The sequence below is a fragment of the Microcaecilia unicolor genome, chromosome 9 (genome assembly GCF_901765095.1).
Source record: "Microcaecilia unicolor chromosome 9, aMicUni1.1, whole genome shotgun sequence".
NCBI classification, from domain to species: Eukaryota; Metazoa; Chordata; class Amphibia; order Gymnophiona; family Siphonopidae; genus Microcaecilia; species Microcaecilia unicolor.
The window spans coordinates 96,171,311-96,195,910 of record NC_044039.1 but is presented as its reverse complement, the minus strand read 5'-3'; the positions used below and the strand labels follow the sequence as shown (position 1 = coordinate 96,195,910).

Sequence of the window (24,600 nt, the reverse complement as noted above, 5' to 3'; positions counted from 1 at the left end):
AAATCATTTTATTTTCATTATAGTGTTTGGAATATGTTCACTTTGAGAATCAGGTGCTCAACATTAAAAGTTTATATTTATTTACTTATTTATGGCATTTTATCGCACATTAAACATGAATTAGATTAGAACCTGGGATCATTTTTTTCCCTGGAGTAATGCATTGCCGCCACCCCCCCCCCCTCCCAGGCTCTCTCCCCGGTTGTAGCCAGCTCTGCAATTTGGGGGAGGGGGGCGTAGAGGGGACCGGGGAGAGAACCTGTTGTTAAACATTTACCAGCACACCACTGGGATCATCCATGCATGCCTAACTTGCTCGAAGAATGGAAACGTTGTCCCCCCATCTGCCGAAAATGTCCTAAGTACCGACATCCCCCCCTCCACTTATTAAACACTGACACACCTAAACCTGCAAGAAAAGCAACATTACCTAGCAACGTCAGGAATGGGATAGGTCCTCCAGCCGCCTCACCGTGCCCCCTCCACCACAACCAAGCATGCCGCAAGGCCATCAAATATGGGTTCCCCACCGCCTTACCTACTCGCTTCATCCCCCTGGATTCCAAAACAACAAAGGGATCGTCTCGACCACACCAACTCCCCCTAAAATCAACAGGAGCAAAAAAACTACTTCCCGTATGTAATTCATGAATCTAGCGCATTAAAGTCGCAACATTATAGACCCTCAGGTCCGGCACATGAAGACCTCCCTGCCCCGTATTATGTGTCAACTGTGCAAAGGAAATCTGCAGGCGCTTTGGATGCCAAATAAAAGAGCGACCCGGCCCATAAAGCTCAATGGGAGATCCTTCCATTGATGACATAGCTTCCTAACCACATCCAGCCTATCCAGCACATTTCTCCTATAGACCCACAACTGCTCCGCGCTAAGATAAACTCCAAGATATTTAATGCCCACTTGGGCCCAAGTTAGAGGAAAAACTTGCAGTGCAGCGCTAGCGCACGGACAGCTTATAGGGAGCGCCTCTGACTTCCCAAAGTTGATACTAAGGCCTCAAAATGCCCCAAACTCCTGGATGATGGCCATTACCCGTGGCAACATAAAGGTTGCGTTATCCAGCAACAGTAGCATATCATCCGCAAATAAATTTATACGATACTCCTCACCCTCCACGGCGACCCCTGTCAGAGCTGGGTCCTGCTGAATTCTAGCCGCTAATGACTCCAATGTCAATATAAAGAGCGGGGAGACAAAGGACACCCCTGCCTGGTGCCTCCTTTAAGTGACAATGGCTCTGTAAGAGAATCATTGATAATGATTTGGGCCGTTGGATTGCGGTAAAGGGCTTGGATCCAGGTCAAGAAATAGCCATGAATACCAAAATGCTACAGCATCCATAGTAACATAGCAACATAGTAGATGACGGCAGAAAAAGACCTGCGCGGTCCATCCAGTCTGCCCAACAAGATAAACTCACATGTGCTACTTTTTGTGTATACCTTACCTTGATTTGTACCTGTCCTTTTCCGGGCACAGACTGTATAAGTCTGCCCAGCACTATCCCCGCCTCCCAACCACCAGCCCCGCCTCCCAACACCGGTTCTGGCACAGACCGTATAAGTCTGCCCAGCACTATCCCCGCCTCCAAACCACCAGTCCCGCCTCCCACCATCGGCTCTGGCACAGACCGTATAAGTCTGCCCAGCACCAACTCCGTCTCCCGCCACCGGCTCTGCCACCCAATCTCGTCTAAGCTCCCAGAACAGGTAATCCCACACCACTTTATCGAAAGCTTTTTCTGCATCCGGGCTTGCCAGAATTGCATCTCCTGCCCTTTTCCTTTCCTCAAACAAAATATGACTCACTTTTAGAATGTTAGCAGAGGCAAATCGTCCCTGAACAAATCCCACCTGATCCGAATGAACCAGTTGAGGAATCAGTGCGCCTAACCGGGCCGTCAGTGCTGCTGCCAGGATCTTAATATCCTGATCAAGCAAAGAAATAGGCCTATAAGAGCCCAGTAATTCCGCATCCTTTCCTGATTTTGGAAGAACTGTGATGTGGTCATGATTTAACGTTGGCCCCATTACTCCAGAAGACCCAACCGCTTCACACATAGAAATAAAGGAGGGAATTATCAAATCTTGCAGAATCTTATAATATTTCATGCCTAAACCGTCTGAGCCTGGGGCTTTGGCTAGTTTCAATTTTTTGATGACTTGCTGGATTTCTTTCCCTTGCAGCGACGCATTAAGTCACACTCGTCAGGGCCGTGCCTAGGGTCTCTGGCGCCCCCCTGCAGACTATCAGTTGGCGCCCCCCCTGCAGACTATCAGTTGGCGGCGGCCCTCCCCCCCCCCCCCCCCCGTGAAAATGATCGCTCACCACTTGCCACACTGACAGGAATTGTCAGCAATATTCTTAGAAACAAATTGCTATACATTGCAAAATAAGATAGCAGATGTAAATTCTCAAAGTGGACATATTCCAAACACTAAAATGAAAATAAAATGATTTTTTTCTACCTTTGTTGTCTGGTGACTTTCTTTTTCTGATCATGCTGGCCCAGTATCTGATTCTGCTGCTATCTGTCCTCTTAACTCCGTTTCCAGGGCTTCCTTTCCATTTATTTCTTTCCTTTCCTTCTTTCTTCTTCATTTCTGGTCCTCAGCTTCTGCCTATTTTCTTCATCCATGTGCAGTTTTTCTCCTCTCTTCCTTTTCCCTCATTTCATCTCCTTCATCTCTCTTCCCTCCCCTCTATGTCCAGCAATTTCTCCTCTCTCCCTGAGCCCTGCCCTTCCAATCCATGCCCATCCATGCTCCTCTGTCCCCTGCCCCCTCCATTCATCCCTTTCCAGCAATTCCCCTCTCTCACTGAGCCCTGCCCTCCCAATCCATGCCCATCCATGCTCCTCTGTCACCTGCCCCCTCCATTCATCCCTATCCAGCAATTCCCTCTCTCCCTGAACCCTGCCCTGCAATCCATATCCATCCATGCCCATCTGTCCCCTCCATTCATCCCTATCCAGCAATTCCCCTCTCTCCCTGAGCCCTGCCCTCCCAATCCATGCCCATCCATGCTCCTCTGTCCCCTGCCCCCTCCATTCATCCCTTTCCAGCAATTCCCCTCTCTCCCTGAGCCCTGCCCTCCCAATCCATGCCCATCCATGCTCCTCTGTCCCCTGCCCCCTCCATTCATCCCTTTCCAGCAATTCCCCTCTCTCCCTGAGCCCTGCCCTCCCAATCCATGCCCATCCATGCTCCTCTGTCACCTGCCCCCTCCATTCATCCCTATCCAGCAATTCCCCTCTCTCCCTGAGCCCTGCCCTGCAATCCATATCCATCCATGCCCATCTGTCCCCTTCATTCATCCCTATCCAGCAATTCCCCTCTCTCCCTGAGCCCTGCCCTGCAATCCATATCCATCCATGCCCATCTGTCCCCTCCATTCATCCCTATCCAGCAATTCCCCCCTCTCTCCCTGAGCCCTGCCCTCCCAATCCATGCCCATCCATGCTCCTCTGTCCCATGCCCCCTCCATTAATCCCTATCCAGCAATTCCCCTCTCTCCCTTCCATGACCCCCCCTCGCATCCATGCTCCTCTCTCTCCTCTAGCTCCCATGTCCCAGCCTGGCCCGCCCTCTTCCCCCCCCCCCCCCCCTTCGCATCCATGCCCCCCTTCACATCCATGCTCTCGTTTCTCCCCTGCCCTCCCGCTCCCATTGTTCAACTGCCCGCCCTCTTCTCTCCCCCCAACATCCCTTTTCTTTTTTTTTTCTTTTTAAATTTACCTCTGTGGCGGTTCCAGCAGCGCAGCGTCAGGGAAGGAGGCGGCACTCCCGATGTCTAGCCTTCCCTTCGCTGTGTTCCGCCTTCTTCTGACGTCATTTCCTTGACGTCAGAAGAAGGCGGAACACAGCGAAGGGAAGGCTAGAGACGTCGGGAGCGCCGCCTCCTTCCCTGACGCTGCGCTGCTGGAACCGCCACGGAGGTAAATTTAAAAAGAAAAAAAAAGAAAAGGGATGTTGCGGGAGGGCGAGCGAGGTGAGCATGGTGCGGCGGCGCCCCCCAGAGGGAAGCGCCCCCTGCCATGCTTACCTCGCTTACCGTGTTAGCACGGCCCTGACACTCGTTGTTCACTAGTTAGGGAGGGGAGCTTCAACTTATCAAAAAAAATTATACATTTGTCCTCAGAAAACGATCCCTCACCATAAAGAGATGAGTATGTATGTCCTCCAACCCCATGCGCACAATTCCCCCTGCATCCCTGAGCTTACTAATGTGACTTTTTGCAGACCTCTGCTTCACCAGAGAAGCAAGAAGCTTACCCGTCTTGTTTCCCCACTGATGCAGTTTATATTTATACAACTTTATGTTGTAGATTGCCTTAGCATTCAAAACCTCCTGTAATTCTTTCCTACAATCTGTATAAGCCTTCCTCGCAGCCTCCAAGGGGGAAAGAATGAAGAGTCTGCGGGTATCTCTCAGTCTAGTCGTGAGATCTGTAATCTGCGATTCTCTGTGCTTATTCAAAGACGCCATGTAAGCTATAATTTTTCCGTGAATCACCACCTTCGCAGCCTCCCAATATACTCGAGGTCCAACCAACTGCATATCGTTATCAGCCACATAATCTAACCAACTCTGCTTCAGATAAATGCGAAATTCCTTATCCTGATATAAGGCTGGATTCATGCGCCAGTGAGCTGATCCCTTCCCTTCTCCCCACTGCAAATTGACCCACACCGGAGCGTGATCCGACACATCCGGCTCCCGAATTCCCTCCTGGACTGCTATTGGGGTTAGGGAGTAGGATACAAGCAGATAGTCAAGGCGTGCATGGACTACGTGCGGGTATGAAAAAAAAGGATAATCGCGTTCATCTAAATGATGAAGGCACCAGATATTCATTATGTTAAACCATCTAATATGGATCTTACACCACTACAAATTTGTCTGGATAAAGTGGCAGATTGGCTCACAACATATCAATTAGTATTAAATCCAGATAAGACTATAACATCTTGGATAGTAGGACAGGGCACATGTCCAGCAGTGGTACCTATGCTATTTGGCAAGAACATCCCTACAGTTAAATCTTTCAGATACCTTGGGGTTATAATTGATTCTGCTCTGACTTTCGAGGAACAAATATCTGACGTAGTGAAAAAATCTTTTTTCCATCTTAGGAGACTTCGGTCAGTTAGGAATTCAATTAGTAAGGATTCCCTTAAAACGTTGACATCTGCTTATATTACCTCACGCTTAGACTATTGTAATATCATATATTCAGGGATCACCCAAGCTAGCTTGAAGCGATTACAAAGAATACAGAATACTGCAGCACGTATGATTTGTAGGGCCCGGAGGGATGACAGAGTAACACCTTTGCTACATCAACTGCATTGGCTTCCGGTTGAAGCAAGAGTTAAGTTTAAAGCCTTAGTTTTGACCCATAAGGCTTTTTATACACTAAATCCTGACTATCTGTCAAATCTAACTATTCCTTACACTGCCACACGAACCCTTAGATCCCTGACAGATAACAGGTTAGTGATTCCTCCTCTTGCTAGGGCTAGATGGGAATCTACACGGAATTCGGCTTTTTTCTATCTGTCTCCCTCTCTTTGGAATGGCCTTCCAAAAGAGATCAGACTTGAGAAATCTTACTTTCATTTTCGGAAACTTTTGAAAACCTTCTACTTTATCGAGTATGTAGATCAGAATTTAGAATAATGGAAGAAAGGTTATAAATGGGCATCTGTAATATATACTAAGTCAAAACTGTATTATCTGTCTGTGTATATTATATTATGTATTTAATTTAGTATCTGCGGTGTTCTCCTGTGTATTAATCATGAGTTATATTGTTTTCATCTTATGTAGCTAGTTTGTGGGTTTGCTGTGCTTTCCTGTAATGATTGGAGTTCTAATGTCTGTCTAATTTGTACTTATTGTATTGCTTCCTTTTATAAATTGTAAACCGTTCTGTCTTGCAGTAGCAATAAGATACGGTATATAAATTGATGTAAATAAATAAATAAATAAATAAAATATCCACCAGCTCTAGTTCTTTGAGTACAAAGTTCACTCCCCACTCCTCATGATCTTTGCCTGCCTTCTTAGGAGGTCTACAGTCCATCAAAGGATCACTAGTTATGTTGAAATCGCCTCTCAGGATAAGTGGGTAATCATCAAAAGTGGCCAGCTTAGCTGTCTACAGTGTGAAAAAGTTTTGAGAGTAAACATTTGGCGCATAAATACTGCATATCATCACTTTCACACCCTGAAGTGACCCCGCCACAATGATGAAGCGACCTTCTGGGTCCTGATACATCCTGTACATGCTGAACGCAACAGACCTCCTTATCAGTATGGCTACCCCCCACTGTCTGCCATTATAGGCCGCAAAAAATACATCACCCACCAAGTCCTTTTTCAGTTTAAGATGCTCTGATTTCCCCAAATGCGTCTCCTGCAGCAAAGTTATGTCTGCCCTCTGCCTCTTAAGTGCCTGCAAAATTCTGGTGCGCTTTATGGGGGAGTGCACGCCATCAGCATTAAGAGATATTATCTTAAGGTCAACCATGGGTCAATACCACCAAAAAAAGTGCCTGCCAAACATCCAATCAACACACTAAGGTTCAGAAAACCCCCCAGCTGGGTTCTCCAGACAATCACACCCTCATGCGCCCAGGACATATCACAAAACCATATCACTGTGGAGCAGAAGCTTCTTAGCCACCCCTGCATGCTTGCCATTCTAAATACTGATAAACCGGACAGTACTTTCCCGCCCTCCCAACCCCTCCCACCCCTCCCATACTCAAACTCACAACCCCCCCCCCACCCCAAACAAAAAACAGCTGCCACTAACACAACACACAAAACCCCCATACCGCACCCGTTCACACCAATCACTCCCCTCTCCTCACCACCAACCCCTCCCGCACTCCCTACTCCCTCACCCCTCCCCCTACTCTCATAACTAGCCCCCACATTCAACTACAGATCTTAACAAAACAATACTTGCTGACATCTTGAAACTTCTGTATATTGGTGTCATACAGTAGAACTACAGAGCAATTAACATGTTAATCTGAGCGAGAGCTGTAGTCCTTTGCACAACAGGGTCTCAGCCCTCCAGCAAAGTCCATTTTTGAGATGCCCAGAAAAAGTAGTCAGCCTCTCCACCACTAGGTCTGAATGCCACGACTCAGATGATTTTTACTGATTGAAGTCCTGATCTGGATTCCCCTATTGAAGCGCCTCTCTCAGAAACCACAGCTTCTTACAGCAAAGCAACACTACAATCTTTCAACGAAAGTTTCCAGCTCTGCAGGCTCTGTAAAATACAACATTTTGTTGTCATGCAGGACCTGGAGTTTAGCAGGGTATAACATCGCAAAGCGAATCCCCTTATCAGAGAGACGCCTGCAATGATGACCCATAAGTTTCCTTTGATTAGCCACATTCACAGAATAGTTCTAAAACAGAAGTATTTTCTGCCCTTCATATTCAACGCTTCTTTTCTCCATGTATGCCTGCAGCACTCTCTCCTTATCTGAGTAATCGAAGATCCTACCCAGCACCTGCCATGGCCTTTGATCATCCTCTCGTGCCATACCCACTCTATGGACTCTCTCCATACGTAGTTCACCTCCTTCAAACTGCAGGCCCAACTGCGAGGGTAACCACTGTTCCACTAGCTTCTGTAGCTCTTTATCCTTTACCGACTCAAGAATGCCAATAAGTCTAAGATTATTTTGCCAACTCCTGTTTTTGTGGTCGTCCACGTTTCAAGCCAGCTGTTCACACCTTTGCTGTAACGCTGCAATTCTCCCACTCGCGCTTTCTGCACGGTCCTCCTGGCTTGATACCCGCTCCTCCACTTGCTGCAGGCGCACACCCTGTCTTTCAAGGGAGTCTCTTATTTGGTCCACGGAGGACTGAATTTTAGACAACTTTTCCTCCAGAACATCCGAAATCTGTATAACGAGCTCTCGAATGAGATCCGTGGGTAAGCCAGCTGCAGATGAACCATCGTACGTCGTCGCCATCTTCAGCTGTGTGCCTTGAATGCTCTGCTTCTTCCCCCACAGGGTCTTAGCTGGCATAACCGTCGTTTCTCAGGTTATCAGTATCCCGTGATCTGCCTCAACGAATGAGCTTACTTGGTTAAACTCAGCCAGCAAGTCTAGAACCCAGGTCAGGGGCTTTAATGCATTTAAATTAGCAGTTTTCAGGGCATCGGGAGCGGAGCGGGGCTTAGAAGCGTCCGCTCAGCTCTGCCACATCATGTGACCCCCTACTGTATTAACTCTTAATTTAAATACATTTGCATACTTTCACCGAAAATGCCTTTATATGAGTTCTTTTCTTGCTGTCTATTCAAGCTTGTGGGAATGGGCTGTCTCTTCCTGTGTAGGTGGTTTGACTTCCTCCTCTGTGTTCTGCTCTTGCACCTTCATTCCCTGAAGAAGGGGTAGTCTGCACCTTTGTGGCATGTTATGAAGCATGTAGCATGCCATAAATATCTGGTATACTTTGGCTGGGCTATACTGGAGTTCTCCCCCTAATCAGTCCAGGTACCAGAAATGACTTTTTAGTAGGCATTATTGGTGGGTTGGTATCAACTATGAGGGAGAGGAAAAACGAAAAAAAAGTCATAGCATAAGAAACAGGCTATGAGTTGTGTTGAGTAGGCACTGCAAGGGTGCTTCAGGGTATGTGGTGAGAGCTTGGAGAGGGGGCATTATGACTTCATAAAATTTTCATGTAGATGTAAATGTACAGGGTGGTGAAGTGCTTACCAAGCAATCAACCACTGGTGATCTGGCCATTCCCAAACTTGTCATAGATTCCAGAATGTATCAAGAATGCATATACCATGGCAGGATCCTAGAAATCTGGAAAAAAAAACATCTGTTATTTCGCCCAAGGCATTACAGACCACCTGCATGTTGAGGGATCAAAAGGTTTTTCTGTTGTGGTAAGTCCCTTCTTTCCCTTGTGGAGCTTATAGGCATATGCATGCAATCTATGACTCCCAAAATTGGGAAACTTGGCACTTCATAGACTTAGGTTATAGTTTGCTGCCTTTACTGCCCCCTCTGTTTGATGGAGCGGAGGAAAGGCTCTGGCTCCTGGCAGAGACAGTGGATGGCTGCCTTGTCGAAATGAAATCTGGTGACGCATTAGTCATCTGTAAAGTCAAGGAATTGGGTCCTTGGCTTATAAAACCTTCAATAGGAATATCTCCTCATGACATCTGGCTCCTCCACCTGCATCCACTTGCACTAAAGTTGCCACCACACACATACATACAGCCACAGACAGTCTTACATACCCACCCACACACGTAGCCACAGAGAACCAAGCAGCAGACAGACAACCAGGCAGGCACCAACCTAGGGCTAGGATAGCAGATACAGGAAGTTTAAGAATCGCACAGCCGGGGGGGGGGGGGGGGGGTCATGGTTTAGGGATTGTAACATGCAAGGGGAAGTCTACAAGATGTATTGCTAAAGATAGGACACAAAGCAGGAGAATAATAGGTAGCCAAGGACAGACCATTGTGGACACAGATGACAGGTCAGTGACTTATAATTAGATTTCCTCTAGTCAGTAAAAACTGCAATCAGTCCCATATGACAAGTGAGGTCAGTATTTATACGTAATTTAGAGCAATTATAAATGGACACATGTAAATGCACTGCCCTGCATACTGACATACTTTGTAAAATACATTCTACATGTGTAGACCACAGCGCTGCCCTTACCACACCCCAACAACCATTTTTATACACGTAGAAATATGAATGTGGCATCTTTATAAAATCACATTTTCTATGTAGTTGCAACTCACACATGTAAATGCCACATTTTCCACATGGAAATCATGGATAAACCTTCTAAAATAAGATCTATCATAAGTTCCTACCAAGTATAATCACACCTTTCCATATTAATGAAGAGAGAGTTTTGTCTGCAAGAAAATTCTCCTTGCTCTAGATTGTAAATGAGCTTTCACTATCTGAATTGAACAAAGTAGAGAATGAGCAAGCAGATCAATATAACATCAAAAATATTTTATTGAAGATACCGTATATGAGACAATTGCCCGACACAGGCCGTGTTTCGCCCAAAGAAGGGCTGCATCAAGGGCTAGTCTGTATCTTTATGAAAAAGAACAATTATAAATTGTATATCAGGACAAGGAAAATAGGAAATTCAAAAAACCAGCACAAACAGCGTATCCCTAATATATATCTCTCTGTATGATCATATAATTTCCACTTAAATATCTATTTGTTGAGTTCACAATTGCTCAGTAGAAAAGCACACCTTAACAGATGTTACTTTAAAAAGAAAAATCTTTCAAAAAACCGTCAGTTGACATATACCACAATACAGACTGTGTTTCTATAAAGTATCTGCAAGGCAGCTACCTGATCCTTGCACCATACGTTTATTTTGCAGTACTATCTAGATCAGTCCATAATCAGCAACAATGTCTTTTGTTGAGCAGTACTGGAAAATCTGCCCCTATGAACTAGTCAACTTTCGCAAATACATCTGAGCAGGGTGCTCTTCAGTAACAGTATAGTTCTCTCCATAGGAGCCAACGTTTCAAAATTATTGGGGGTGCTAAGCCCAGTGGAAATAACCCCTCCCTGGACACAGTCAATGAATATTCTCTATATTGGGGGTGCTCAAGCACCCACAGAGTCGGCTCCTATGGTTCTCTCTGACATGAAGCAGCCCTTTGAGTGCCTGATTCAGTCCTATTTGTCATTGGAGAAAGGAAATTTGCTAGTTGAAACATGTTCTCCATGGACAGAAAGGTTAATCAGGCATAAAATCCCATCTCTCTCCCTGAAAGTTGCTTCCGAACGCTAAGCTAACTGAGGAGACTGAGAGGGTTGCTGCATTTGAGAAGGATGTGCATGCTCAGAAGTTTACACGGTTTCTGAGCTCTGGGAGAGCTGCCTGTCCCAATGCCATTGCATATATGCCTGGTTGGTCTTGCATGTCTATAGAGAATATATGTTGCAGGTAAGCAGCTTTACTCTTTCGTATAATGCAAGTCCATTGCAATTAATATATATTTTTTTATTAATTAGTTCCTTATTTCCTGAATGTTACAGGGTGCAGCAATAAACTAGGTAATATTTTTAAAATGCTAGTAGTGGAATCCTTAAGAGTGTATATACTCATTCATTGTCTTCTAATGATCTAATCCTGTATTTGTTTCTTTATAGATAATCCTGCACTTTTCTGGTTCTCCAGACATATCTCTCTCTGGGGTAGCATTTCATTCAATCTTGCAGTTTTTATCAATTTAGCTGTTGCACTTTTCTACCCTTTTGGCGATGATGGTGATGAAGGTAAGTTGTTTTTAATCTTCTTTTTAAATTTGAATGTTTTTCTTTTTAGCATTTTCTTGTTAGCAAATCCACTTTGAATTAAGAGATCTACTTTTACTATGTTATTCACTTATTTTCAAATTAGTTTCTGAATCATTCTGTTTTAAAAGTGCACAATGCTGAACACTAGTAAAATGTGAGGTACTTCTATGTTGATTTGTTATACACTATATTTAATGAGGGAGAAACTTTAACAAAAACAATTGTTTCCAACATCTCTCTTCACTAGACAAACCTGAATGTGAAAATACATACACATTACATTTCTGTATAACTAATTTTGTTGTCAGAGGGCATATGAAGGTTACTGAGTACTCACCATTCATTTTAAACAGTGTCAAGGCATGTCCTGGTACCTGTTGCTGCAGTGATCAGATTAGGAACAGTGGAAAAGTCTATTAAATAAGAAAAAAAATTCCAGGTGATTCAAGTGAAGACTCTTAGCTTCAAGCTCTCAGCCTTGGTTCTTACAGACCTGGAAGGAGAAGAAAAGAAGAACTATTCAGCAAAAAAGACCCAAAAATAGTTATGCAAAACATACCATTTTACCATTTTTTTACAACCCATTTTATATATATTTTTTTATATATTGTCCCATAGATATTATTGAAAGTCTTAGATAAAATAAGTGGGAAAGCAATGCAGAACACAGCCCATTGTATTCTTTCAAAATCCTTTGTGTGGGTGTGTGTTTGTGCATTTGCTCTGTCTCCATTTGTCTGTGACCTGAAGAAGAGAGAGGTTAGATGATTTGGCTGGAGCAGTATCCAAACCTTCCTCTGGTTTGGAAAGAATAGTAAAATAAAACCAGGTATGTTAATACTAACTATTAGATATCACTATCACCAGATTTCAACAGATGTATTTTACAGTTTAATCACAGGACACCACTGCCCCAAGGCAACAAATGCTGTTATGCTTTTATATATATATATATATACAGTGGTGGAAATAAGTATTTGATCCCTTGCTGATTTTGTAAGTTTGCCCACTGACAAAGACATGAGCAGCCCATAATTGAAGGGTAGGTTATTGGTAACAGTGAGAGATAGCACATCACAAATTAAATCCGGAAAATCACATTGTGGAAAGTATATGAATTTATTTGCATTCTGCAGAGGGAAATAAGTATTTAATCCCTCTGGCAAACAAGACCTAATACTTGGTGGCAAAACCCTTGTTGGCAAGCACAGCGGTCAGACGTCTTCTGTAGTTGATGATGAGGTTTGCACACATGTCAGGAGGAATTTTGGTCCACTCCTCTTTGCAGAGCATCTCTAAATCATTAAGAGTTCTGGGCTGTCGCTTGGCAACTTGCAGCTTCAGCTCCCTCCATAAGTTTTCAATGGGATTAAGGTCTGGTGACTGGCTAGGCCACTCCATGACCCTAATGTGCTTCTTCCTGAGCCACTCCTTTGTTGCCTTGGCTGTATGTTTTGGGTCATTGTCGTGCTGGAAGACCCAGCCACGACCCATTTTTAAGGCCCTGGCGGAGGGAAGGAGGTTGTCACTCAGAATTGTACGGTACATGGCCCCATCCATTCTCCCATTGATGCGGTGAAGTAGTCCTGTGCCCTTAGCAGAGAAACACCCCCAAAACATAACATTTCCACCTCTATGCTTGACAGTGGGGACGGTGTTCTTTGGGTCATAGGCAGCATTTCTCTTCCTCCAAACACGGCGAGTTGAGTTCATGCCAAAGAGCTCAATTTTTGTCTCATCTGACCACAGCACCTTCTCCCAATCACTCTCGGCATCATCCAGGTGTTCACTGGCAAACTTCAGACGGGCCGTCACATGTGCCTTCCGGAGCAGGGGGACCTTGCGGGCACTGCAGGATTGCAATCCGTTATGTCGTAATGTGTTACCAATGGTTTTCGTGGTGACAGTGGTCCCAGCTGCCTTGAGATCATTGACAAGTTCCCCCCTTGTAGTTGTAGGCTGATTTCTAACCTTCCTCATGATCAAGGATACCCCACGAGGTGAGATTTTGCGTGGAGCCCCAGATCTTTGCCGATTGACAGTCATTTTGTACTTCTTCCATTTTCTTACTATGGCACCAACAGTTGTCTCCTTCTCGCCCAGCGTCTTACTGATGGTTTTGTAGCCCATTCCAGCCTTGTGCAGGTGTATGATCTTGTCCCTGACATCCTTAGACAGCTCCTTGCTCTTGGCCATTTTGTAGAGGTTAGAGTCTGACTGATTCACTGAGTCTGTGGACAGGTGTCTTTCATACAGGTGACCATTGCCGACAGCTGTCTGTCATGCAGGTAACGAGTTGATTTGGAGCATCTACCTGGTCTGTAGGGGCCAGATCTCTTACTGGTTGGTGGGGGATCAAATACTTATTTCCCTCTGCAGAATGCAAATAAATTCATATACTTTCCACAATGTGATTTTCCGGATTTAATTTGTGATGTGCTATCTCTCACTGTTACCAATAACCTACCCTTCAATTATGGGCTGCTCATGTCTTTGTCAGTGGGCAAACTTACAAAATCAGCAAGGGATCAAATACTTATTTCCACCACTGTATATATGTGTGTGTGTGTATATATATATATGTGTGTGTGTGTATATATGTGTGTGTGTGTGTATATATATATATATATATAGCACCCTGCCAGTGGAAACATGCAACCCTGGCCTAACATGCAACCCACTCACAAGAAAGGACACACATTAGACATCATTACCCATAAATTTTCATCAGAAGCGAACCTCAGAATCAAAGACACAAAATGGAAAACCACGGTGTGGTCAGACCACTACAAGGCAAACACCTCCCTCCTGTGGAAAACAAAAGAGACACAACAAAAACAAGAAAAAAGAACATATACTACAAGAGGCAAAATAGACCCTCTAACATTTTGGCAACAAATATACACTGACGAATGGACAACAACTACAGACTCACCCCAATTTCTACAAGAATGGGACAACAGATGCAGAACAGTTCTAGACAAGATAGCACCACTCCAAACTAGAACCTCACATAGGAAAAGATCAATCCCTTGGTTCAACGAAGAACTGAAAGAACTAAAAACACAGGTTAGAAGGCTAGAAAGAGCTTGGAGCAAAAAAAAAGACGAACACACACTCAAAGAGTGGAAACAGAAAGAAAATACAAAATCAGACAAACCAAAAGAACGCACTACAGAACTATAATAGGACCAAATTACAAGGATACACATAAACTCTTTTCACTTGTAAATAATCTCCAAAACACCACACAGGTCACTTCAAATAGCATAGAAACCCCATCGGCAACCAACCTAGCGAACTATTTCAAGGAAAAAATCATAAAGCTCCGACGCATGATACCAAGCAATACCACTGAGTACACAAGCATCCTTGAATGCTTAGACCCGAAACCTGGGGAATATCCAGCCGATCGATCATGGACCAACTTTGACTTGATTTCAGTAGACGAACTCACACACTGGCTCGGAAAATATGCCAAATCTCAATGCAAACTTTACATCTGCCCTACTAGCCTATTAAAAGCCGCCCCCAAACAATTCACAAAAGACCTCACGAACCAAGTAAATTACAGACTCCTAAATGGTCTCTTCCCCACGGACAAAGGAAATATCCTTCTCACTCCACTGCCAAAAGATGCCAAGAAAAGCACAATGGACCTAACCAACTACTGACCAGTTGCTTCAATCCCGCTCATAACAAAACTGATGGAAGGCATAGTGACGCAACAATTCACGGAATACCTAAGCAAACACTCGATTCTACATGAGTCTCAATCAGGATTTAGATCAAATCATAGTACTGAAACTGTACTAGCATCTGCAATGAACTCATTCAAAAAAACAATTGCAACCGGCAAGAACATACTCGTACTACAATTCGACATGTCTAGTGCTTTCGACATGATAGATCATGGAATATTACTACACCTGCTAGAATACTTTGGAATCAGAGGCCCAGTTCTCAAATGGTTCAAAGGATTCCTCACCACCAGATCCTACCAAGTAACAACGAATAATGACAGATCACCACCTTGGACACCGGAATGTGGAGTTCCTCAGGGATCCCCCCTTTCGCCAACTATTTTCAACCTTATGATGATACCACTAGCCAACCAGAACTTTAACCCCTACATATATGCAGATGATGTCACGATCCACATCCCGTTCAAAAGTAACTTAAACGAAATAACCAACGAGATCAACCAGAGCCTCCAAATCATGCACTCTTGGGCGGACTCATTCCAGTTAAAACTGAACGCAGAAAAAACTCATTGTCTAGTTCTCACTTCCCAATACAACACAAACAACTACCCTACCATAACCACACCATACTGCACACTCCCTATCTCAGAAAATCTGAAAATTCTTGGCGTCACTATTGATTGATACCTCACACTCGATACCCACGTGAAGAATATAATGAAAAAAATGTTCTACTCGATGTGGAAACTCGAGAATAAAACCTTTTTTCCCAAGAAACATCTTCCGTACCCTAGTACAGTCATTAGTAATAAGTCATCTGGACTACTGTAACACTTTGTACGCAGGCTGTGAAGAACAGACCATTAAAAAACTCCAAACAGCCCAGAACACCGCAGCCAGACTCATCTTTGGAAAAACGAAATACGAAAGGGCGAAACCTCTAAGAGAGAAACTACACTGGCTACCACTCAAGGAACGAATCGAGTTCAAGATCTGCACAACCGTCCACAAAATCGTCCACGCAGACGCTCCACTCTATATGTTAAACCTAGTGGACCTACCACCCAGAAATGCCAAAAGATCGGCCCGCAAATTCCTCAATCTGAACTTCCCCAGCTGTAAAGGAATTAACTACAAACAGTCATACGCTACTACTTTTGTGTATAAAAGCACACATCTGGAACGCATTACCCATGGTCCTGAAGAATATAGACAATCTAACCAGCTTTCGCAAATCTTTGAAAACACATCTCTTCAACAAAGCCTACTAAAGACATCCTTAATAAATCATTCCTCAAACTACTTAGGTGCATCAAAAACACCTCTCACAACACCTTACCTAGCACCTTGCATCTAAATCACCTACCTTCAGCTTATTATCGACGGTATTTAAGATCATGTAATGACTGCATCATAACAACACTCTGTAAGCCACATTGAGCCTGCAAAAAGGTGGGATAATGTGGGGTACAAATGCAATAAATAATAATAATAAACATGCTATTGTCCACCCTATTTGCAAACAGTCCTCTCAGTCCCTTCCTTCCATCTAGTTATTGCCCCACTTCTAACCTAAATATTTCAGAGGTCCTGGAAAAAATGTTCATTTTCAATTTGCTTCTTTTATTTAAGAAAAGAATGTATACATTATATTCAAGACAAGCTGGCTTCTGTGCACGTCACTGTACAAGATCCCTTCTTTGGCCCCTATGAATAAGCTGAGGCTGAATATCAAGGCCTAAGGAAGCAATAATTCATTCTTTCTATCTGAGTGCAGGAAGTGGACCAAGGCTACCTTCTGAAAACTTTCATCCCAATTTGGAATTATAGATGCAGTCCTTTAATGGTTCTGTACTTATTTGCAAACCACCTACTCTGTCTGTTTGGGAACTTTTACTGCACAACCTGTAATCTTCCTTTTGTCATACCCCAAGGAATTATCCTCACTCCTGCGTTGTTACAACTCATGCAAAATGCAAAACTTGAAACTCAAACCAGGAAATTCAGCCATATTTCTCCTGTCCTTCAGAATCTTTACTGGTTCTCAGTATCTTCCTGGATCCTCTACAAGATTCTCCTTCTAGTTCATAAGGTTCTGCTTACTGAGATCCCTTATTATGTCTTTAATTTGCTCATTCCCATCATTTATTCATGTCTGATGTGCTTTTCAGCATGGTAACCAACTTACCCTCCTGACTGTTTGTGCCTGAGGAGAGAGGCAAGAATCTTGTAAGTCTGTTGGGAAGAAATTCTTTCAGAATGCTATACTTGCATCTCACATAGCATCCTACCAGCTCTTTATAAGCATGTACTTGCAGAACATTGTGCTCTGTGTATCAGAGTTTGCGGACATTCTCAGGAGAAGGCTAATGAACTCTGTGAGCTAGTAACCAAGGGAAAGGAGTGTAGAAAATATATGGTCCATGTGACCTATGATATTTTTGACCAAAACAGGATGAGGGCTGCCATTGGCAAACACACACTTTCGAATTGGCTAGCAGACTGCGTATCCTTCACTTATGCCTATTCTGGGCTGACTCTAGAGGGTCATGTCACAGCTCATAATGTTACACCTACCTATGGCCACATAATAAGCCACTTGAGATCAGCCCCCATAGAGGAAATTTGAGGAGCTGCAATGTGGTTTTTGGTCCACATATTCAACATCATACTATTGTTTAGATCAGAACTCCTGATGCGAGAGTAGGTTTTGACAGACAGTCCTCCAGAATTTATTTGGGATTTAGAATCCAACTCCCTCCCTCCCCATGTTTAAAAAAGAAAAGAATTGATAAGACATTGTTAGCTTGTTATTAAGCTTTGCTCATTGTAAGGCTATCATTTTATTATCCCCACGTTTTGTTAAAGGCAGCCTGTAGCTAGGGAGTCCCACATGTGAGATTTATCCTGCTTGTCCTTGAAGAAAACAAAGTTACTTACCTATAGCAAGTGCTCTTCAGGGACAGCAAGATACATATTTTCACATACCCTCCCTCTTTCCCTAGAAGTTGAATTCTATTGGCTAGAGACTCACTGGCAAGGTCCTGTATGAAAGCAGCAAGCAGGAAGTAATGCAAATTTGCAATAGAACGCTCAAAAAAGTTTTAATGAAGCTAGAGAGCAGTTCCAGTGTAGAACTTCCTTGGATGATGTCACCTTCATGTGAGAATATATATCCTGTGTTCTCGGAGAACACCTGCTACAGGTAAATAACTTTGTTTTACATACAATAGGAAAGCATATAGATTGTGAATTTACTTATTGTAAACCGTTTTGATTTGAGTACAAGAAAAGCGGTTTAGTAAATACAATAAATGATAAAAACCGGATCCATAATTTCATGGGGAGAAATGGACTATCCATTAGAGCAAGAACAACTGTAGAATAAAAGCTACCTGATGACTGGAAAAAGAAAGTGACAAGTTTCTGCAACTTTGTCATAGAGAAGCAAAACAAGGCAGTATTCAACCTGGATATATAATAAATATAGATGAAGTGCCCATAGTATTTCATATACCTGCTACATGAACAGTCACTGAATGTGGCACCAAAACAGTGGCTATAACAACAACAGACCCTGAAAGGACCAGCTTCATGGTGGAATTGAGCTGTGCCTCAAATAGTCAAAAACTGAAGCCCTTGATAATATTCAAGTACGTAACGATGCCCCGTGAAAACTTTCCAAGAAGTGTGGTTATGTGTAACACAAAAGTATGGATGAATGAAGAGGTTGTGAAACATTAGATTGATAAATGTTTCCAAAGGAGACCAGGAGGATTTTTTGTACCAAAATCTTTAGTAATATTTGATGCTACGGCCTCACATAAAAAAGGTTAATGCAGAAACTGTTAAATAGTGCAGGGGCTTATATCACTATTATACCTGGCGGACTTACCAATAAGCTACAGCCGTAAATCATGCATTCAAATGCCACATTTGTCAACAATGGGAAAACTGGATGTATGAAGGCAAGCACTCATTCACTTCAGCAAGGAAGCAATGCCACGCCACTTATGCGGAAGCGTATTCCTGGGCGGAAACTACCTAAGAAGCAGTAAAATCCTCGATGATCACCAAAGGATTCAAAAAGGACTCAAAGATGGACGCTCACTCGATGACAACTGTTTGGAAAATAAAGATTATGTTTTCTCCCATGAGGAAACAGCAGCTTTTGCAGCTGAGCATTTTGCAGCTTCTTACCATGACTCAGAATTTGAAGGGTTCTCCACTGATGATGTAGCTGGTAAGTTTGATACAGATAGTCCTTGTCACAACTCTACAGTTGCCTCTGGGACCCTGTAACTCATTGTAAATATGTGTTGATCAGTATGATGAGGACAAACAAATCTCTCTTATTTTTTTTTTTTTTTAGTAATTTCTTTCTGATACTTTGAAGATTTAAAATATGTTGACCCGTGTCAGGACAATTGTATTTTGTTTCCTTTCCATTGTATTTTTTATATTGTTGAATTGTGATTTCAGAAATAAAATGCAATAGTTGTCTCATCCATTTGTCAGATGGAATGTTATGCTGTGTTGTATTTTGCCAACTTCCTCAAACACAAATTCAACCCAAGGCAGTTTACAATAAATAGAATAATATAATTAAAGATTTCAGCATAAAAAAGCAGGTTTCAATAATTAATGTACTGCTAAAAAGTAGTTACTGAAGAGGTGGCGAAATATCAGTTTCTTGCATTACAAGATAAAATACCACAACAGTGAATTTTATAGTTTTCTCAACTTCTCTTGTTCTTCTGTAGTTTTATTGTTTTGTTTTTGAAAAAAAGTATGTTGTGTTTTGTCTCTTCACAGGTACACTGCCCTCATTGTTTTCTGTCCTCCTTTGGATAGCAGTGGCATTTTGTACAGCAATGTTGTTTTTTTTCCCCAAACCTTTTGGTATTCGGCCATTTTTAGTGTCAGTGATGCTCAGATCTATTTATACAATAGGTCTTGGGCCTACTCTTATCCTTCTTGGTGCAGCTAATGTAAGTAATTACAGATTATTGAAAATAAATGTAGCAAAAGTAAATAAGAACTAACTTGATCTTTACAAATTTCAGTATGTGTATTTCTGTATGAAAAAATGCAAGGTTAATTGGCATTTATGTACTTAAGTGCACTAGGCATAATTCTATAAAGGCGCACATACGTGTTATAGCACATAAGTCCAAAGGAGTGTACACATGGGCGAAGCAAGGTAGAGACATGAGCCTGTCCACTAGCTGACTGAAACAGATTTTTTTCATTTTCTGCCGAAACTGAAATTGTCTGAAAGCTATTGCCCATTTATACCTGCCATCAACATGGCATACATACATGGGTGTGTCTACATTTAGGCTCACTGATGTGGGTTTGCACTAGTATTCTATAAGAGGCCCATTTACAAAGTGGCAGTAAGCGCAATATGGGCATACCACACGCCAATATGGAGCTACCGCCAGCCCAACGCAGGCACTAATGGTAGTTCCAGCCCTAGCATGCACCATTTCCTGTGCTAGGGAAAATAGGACACTATTTTCTAGCACGGCAGTTACCTGGTGGTAATCAGACAGCACCGTCCGTTACCTGATTACCGCCAGGTTAGCACAGGAGGTCTTACCGCCACCTCAATGGGTGGCAGTATTTGCTCCCCCTCACATGGCCACACGGTAAAATCAATCTTACCGCATGGCCATGGCTATTTTCTTCCTTTTTTACCTGCTGCGGTACAGAGCGCACAGCAAAAACGACCCCTTTTTACCGCAGCTTAGTAAAAGGACCCCTAAGATAATCTAGGTGCTCAGATGCTGTAAAAGAATAGGAACTCCCGTGCTACATTGGCATGCCTATATCTAGGCACCCCTTTATAGAATTGCCACCATATCCATACAAAAAGGGATAGAGTAAGTCAGTCGTGTAGCTATGTGGGGCCACGGGGGTCTGGGCCCCCTCAAATTTGCTCTGGGCCCCTGGTTTGGCTGGCAGGGGTACCCAACCCTCACCAGTTGAAGATTTCGTCCAGCGCTTGTCTCCGGCGTCGCTGCATTGCTTACCCTGTTCTCTGTTCCCCTCACATCCGGCACGCTCCTTTTAGTGAAACTGAGCGTGCCGGATGTGAGGGGAACAGAGAGCAGGGCAGACAATGCGGCGGTGCCAGAGACCAGCACTGAACGAAGTCTTCAGCTGGTGGCGGCAGTGGGTGGGGAATGGTAGGATGATGAGGCAGTGGGGGGGGGGGGAGCGGCGGTGGGTCGACGGACCAAAATGTACCCCTTCCCACCTTGGGCTCTGACCCCCTCCTACTTTGAGGTCTGACTACGCCCATGGAGTAAGAGATTTCTAATAAATTGGTCACTTTCTCTGCCTGGCTGATAAAGGTGCTGTATCATTTACGTAGGTGCAAGTAGAAGTGAGCTCTGTGAAGGGAAGGCTCCTAATTATTAGGGAGCAATTTTCAGACAGCCCACATTGTTGCAAACGTACTGATACTTTGTACAGGTGGACCTTGTAGCTAATTTTCAGATGGAAACTATGTAAGTAGTTTCCACTGAAAATTGTCAGTGAGTACAAAGTGAATGTGGGCTTTACATCTGCATTATCAGCAGACAAAGATTTGCTGGAAAATACATATACTGAAGATAAAAAAAAAATCTGATCTAGGCATGTTGTTTCCCAATTGCACCTTGAATAATTCTTAACGATACTTGCAATAGAAGCATACACATACTTCAAGCTAAGTACAGTGAGCAGTTTTCGGAGAGACTTGTTTATATGGGTAAATAGCTCTCAAAAGTTGCCTTCCAAATGACTTGTAGGGTTTCTCTGTATGGGCTTACAGGATAAATGGTACCAAGATAGAGCCGTTGTGTTTTATAGATAAGGATATATTGGCCAATGTGCCTAGCTTTGAGTTGCACAAGGCCATGAAAATAGTAGAGGGTTTGATCATTAAATGGTTGCAAGGAAAGAAAAGATATGCTTGACAAGGGTATTGTCAATGTTATATATTCATTAGCCAGACAGGTATCAGTTACTGAAGAAAAAAAGATTGCTGAGTGGAGAAAAAGTATTTTTGTCCTTTTTGATATAGGCTACCTTGCCTGTCAAATTCAGTTGATGCTTTGTGAGCTCTTATGATAGAGCCATTGTTTTTGCCACTATAATTTTTTTTATATCTGTCTGATTAATGCCTTTCCTCTCTTATCTCATGGAGTGGGTATGTAGATTACACAGATAGATTTACAAAGTGTGAGCAAATGTTTTTTGGCTCTTAGTCCTTAATCCATATTTTTTGGGACTCTGCTAGGTACTTGTGACCTGAACTGGCCACTACGGGAAATAGCTTACTGGACTGTTTCCCTCCCTTGCTGTTTTTTCCTCCTCTACTCTTTCCTGTTTTTACATTGTGGTCCCACCTTACCCCTTCTGTATTTATGTTTGTATTTGTTAGTATTTTCTCCCTTTCTCTTTTTAGACTGCGCACCATCCAGATGATTGTCCTGTTGGGCGGGATAGTAAATTTTTAATAAACTTGAAACCCTTATGGTCTAGTGTTCATACTAACTTCATTTTGTCAAGCATGCTTTTTCTGCTACCTCTACGTTGCAAGTAAGAGTCTTTAGTGTTTTAACTTCCACTATCAGGAGGACATTTCAGGCATCTTTCATTGTTTTCATGGCAAAAACACTTCTGATGTTCCTGTTTATATCCCCATGACTCTTCATATCATGGCCTCTTGTCCTACTACCATTTTTACATTGAAACAAATTTGAGGTATTTATATTTCCTTATCATATGTCTCCTATCTCTCTTCTCCTCTAGAGAAGGGCTTCTCAGCCTAGTCAATTTATGAAGATATCCACAATGAATTTGCATGAGATAGATTTGCATAGAATGGAGGTAGTACATGCAGATTTCTCTCATTCATATTTATCAACATAAATTATTACCACTTATCAGTATTTGAATCTTTATTCCACAAAACTGCTTTCAATATGCCACTGGAATTAAAAAAAAAAAAACAGCCTACCCACAGAGATCCCTCCAGATCAAATACCACCTCACCACCCTGAGTCCAACGTTCATAACATCTTGAATTTTTTGGCTTGCATGCACGAGCCCCAACATGCTCAAATAACAAAAATTGGCAAGCAAGATTGTGTTTCCAATGATTCAGTTGATAAGTCCCAAATGTTGGTAGAAAAACTCCAGCTTGCTTGTAGTTTTTTCAAAATGCAGCTCAGCCAGATGTTGGCAAACACAACTCAGCCAGACATTGGCAGAGAGACTCAAGCTTGCATGCAGTATATTTAAAACCCAATTCAGTAAAAACACTCTGGAGGGAAAGTCACTTCTGGGGTGCACAAACGATGATGCTCAAATTAAAATCTCTATTACATCAGCAGGTTATTAATCAAATTACCAAGCTCGACATGACATCATTTTTCACACCCAGGCATTCTCAAGAGCTAGAACTCTAAGAATTTCACAAACTAGTCAAACCACACTACGATGGAGTACCCCAGCGAGTGGCTGAACCACCTGCCGCCAAACTCTGGATAATCCTCCCATCAATTCTGGATTCCTGAAAACCTGATTGACTAGGTTGAGAACCCTGCTCTAAAGTATTCATATTATTTAGGACCTTAAGTCTGTTGTCTTACAGCTTTTGATGAGGTTCCCACACTGTTTTGTTTGATTTTCTCTTAACTATCTGTGGCTCGTTGCAAAGCACCTTCTAGTAGTCTTCTCTTTCCATCAGAGTTTCCTTGACACCTTCAGAGATTCATTGTTTAGTGTCACTAGCCCTATGTTGTGGAACTCCCATCCATTTATAGTAACATAGTAAATGACAGAAGATAAAGACTTGAATGGTTCATCCAGTCTGCCCAACAGTCACAGTCGTTATCAATTCATGATTAAACCAACAATGACTGTGATATAAAATACTTGATCATTTATTTATTTATTAGGATTTATTTACCACCTTTTTGAAGGAGTTCACTCAAGGCGGTGTACAGTAAGAATAGATCAAACATGAGCAATAGGCAATTACAACAGTAAAAATATTCGAAAACAATGCAAAGTATGGCATGGTACTGTCAACACAATACGTAATAGAGCATTATAATTGGTAGTGAAGGGTAAGGCAAAGTTGTAACATATAGATGGGTAAGAAAGTAGGAAGAATTAGAAAGTAAGGTGACTGATTTGAAGAAAGTTGCACATGGAGGAGTGAATAAACATGTCCCGCTGCAGTATGTGCAGCCTGAGTCACTCCTTGTGTGTGTGAGTGAGACTAACAGTTAGTTACTTCTTCCATTAAAGGCTTGGTTGAAGAGCCAAGCTTTCACCTGCTTCCTGAAGTAGAGATAGTTTTGTGTTAAGCGGAGCCTTTCAGGCAATGCATTCCAGAGTGAGGGGGCTACTCCGGAGAAGGCTCGCTTGCAGGTATCACATCATGTAGTGTCTTTTGGAGAGGGTCTAGTTAGTGAAAGTCCTTGGGAGGACCTTAGTGTCCTTGGCGGTGTGTGGA

At 42.9% G+C, this 24,600-nt stretch overlaps 1 protein-coding gene across 2 annotated transcripts in view; it reads left to right on the top strand.

The window, feature by feature from the left end:
- LOC115477466 (inositol 1,4,5-trisphosphate receptor type 2) overlaps nt 1–24,600 on the top strand; it is an 801,768-nt gene that overhangs the window by 679,099 nt on the left and 98,069 nt on the right. For both annotated transcript variants that reach the window (XM_030214365.1, XM_030214364.1), the window contains exons 47-48: nt 11,230–11,355; nt 19,896–20,071. In XM_030214365.1, coding sequence (XP_030070225.1) covers nt 11,230–11,355; nt 19,896–20,071 — 302 coding nt within the window. The remainder of the gene's footprint in view (nt 1–11,229; nt 11,356–19,895; nt 20,072–24,600) is intronic.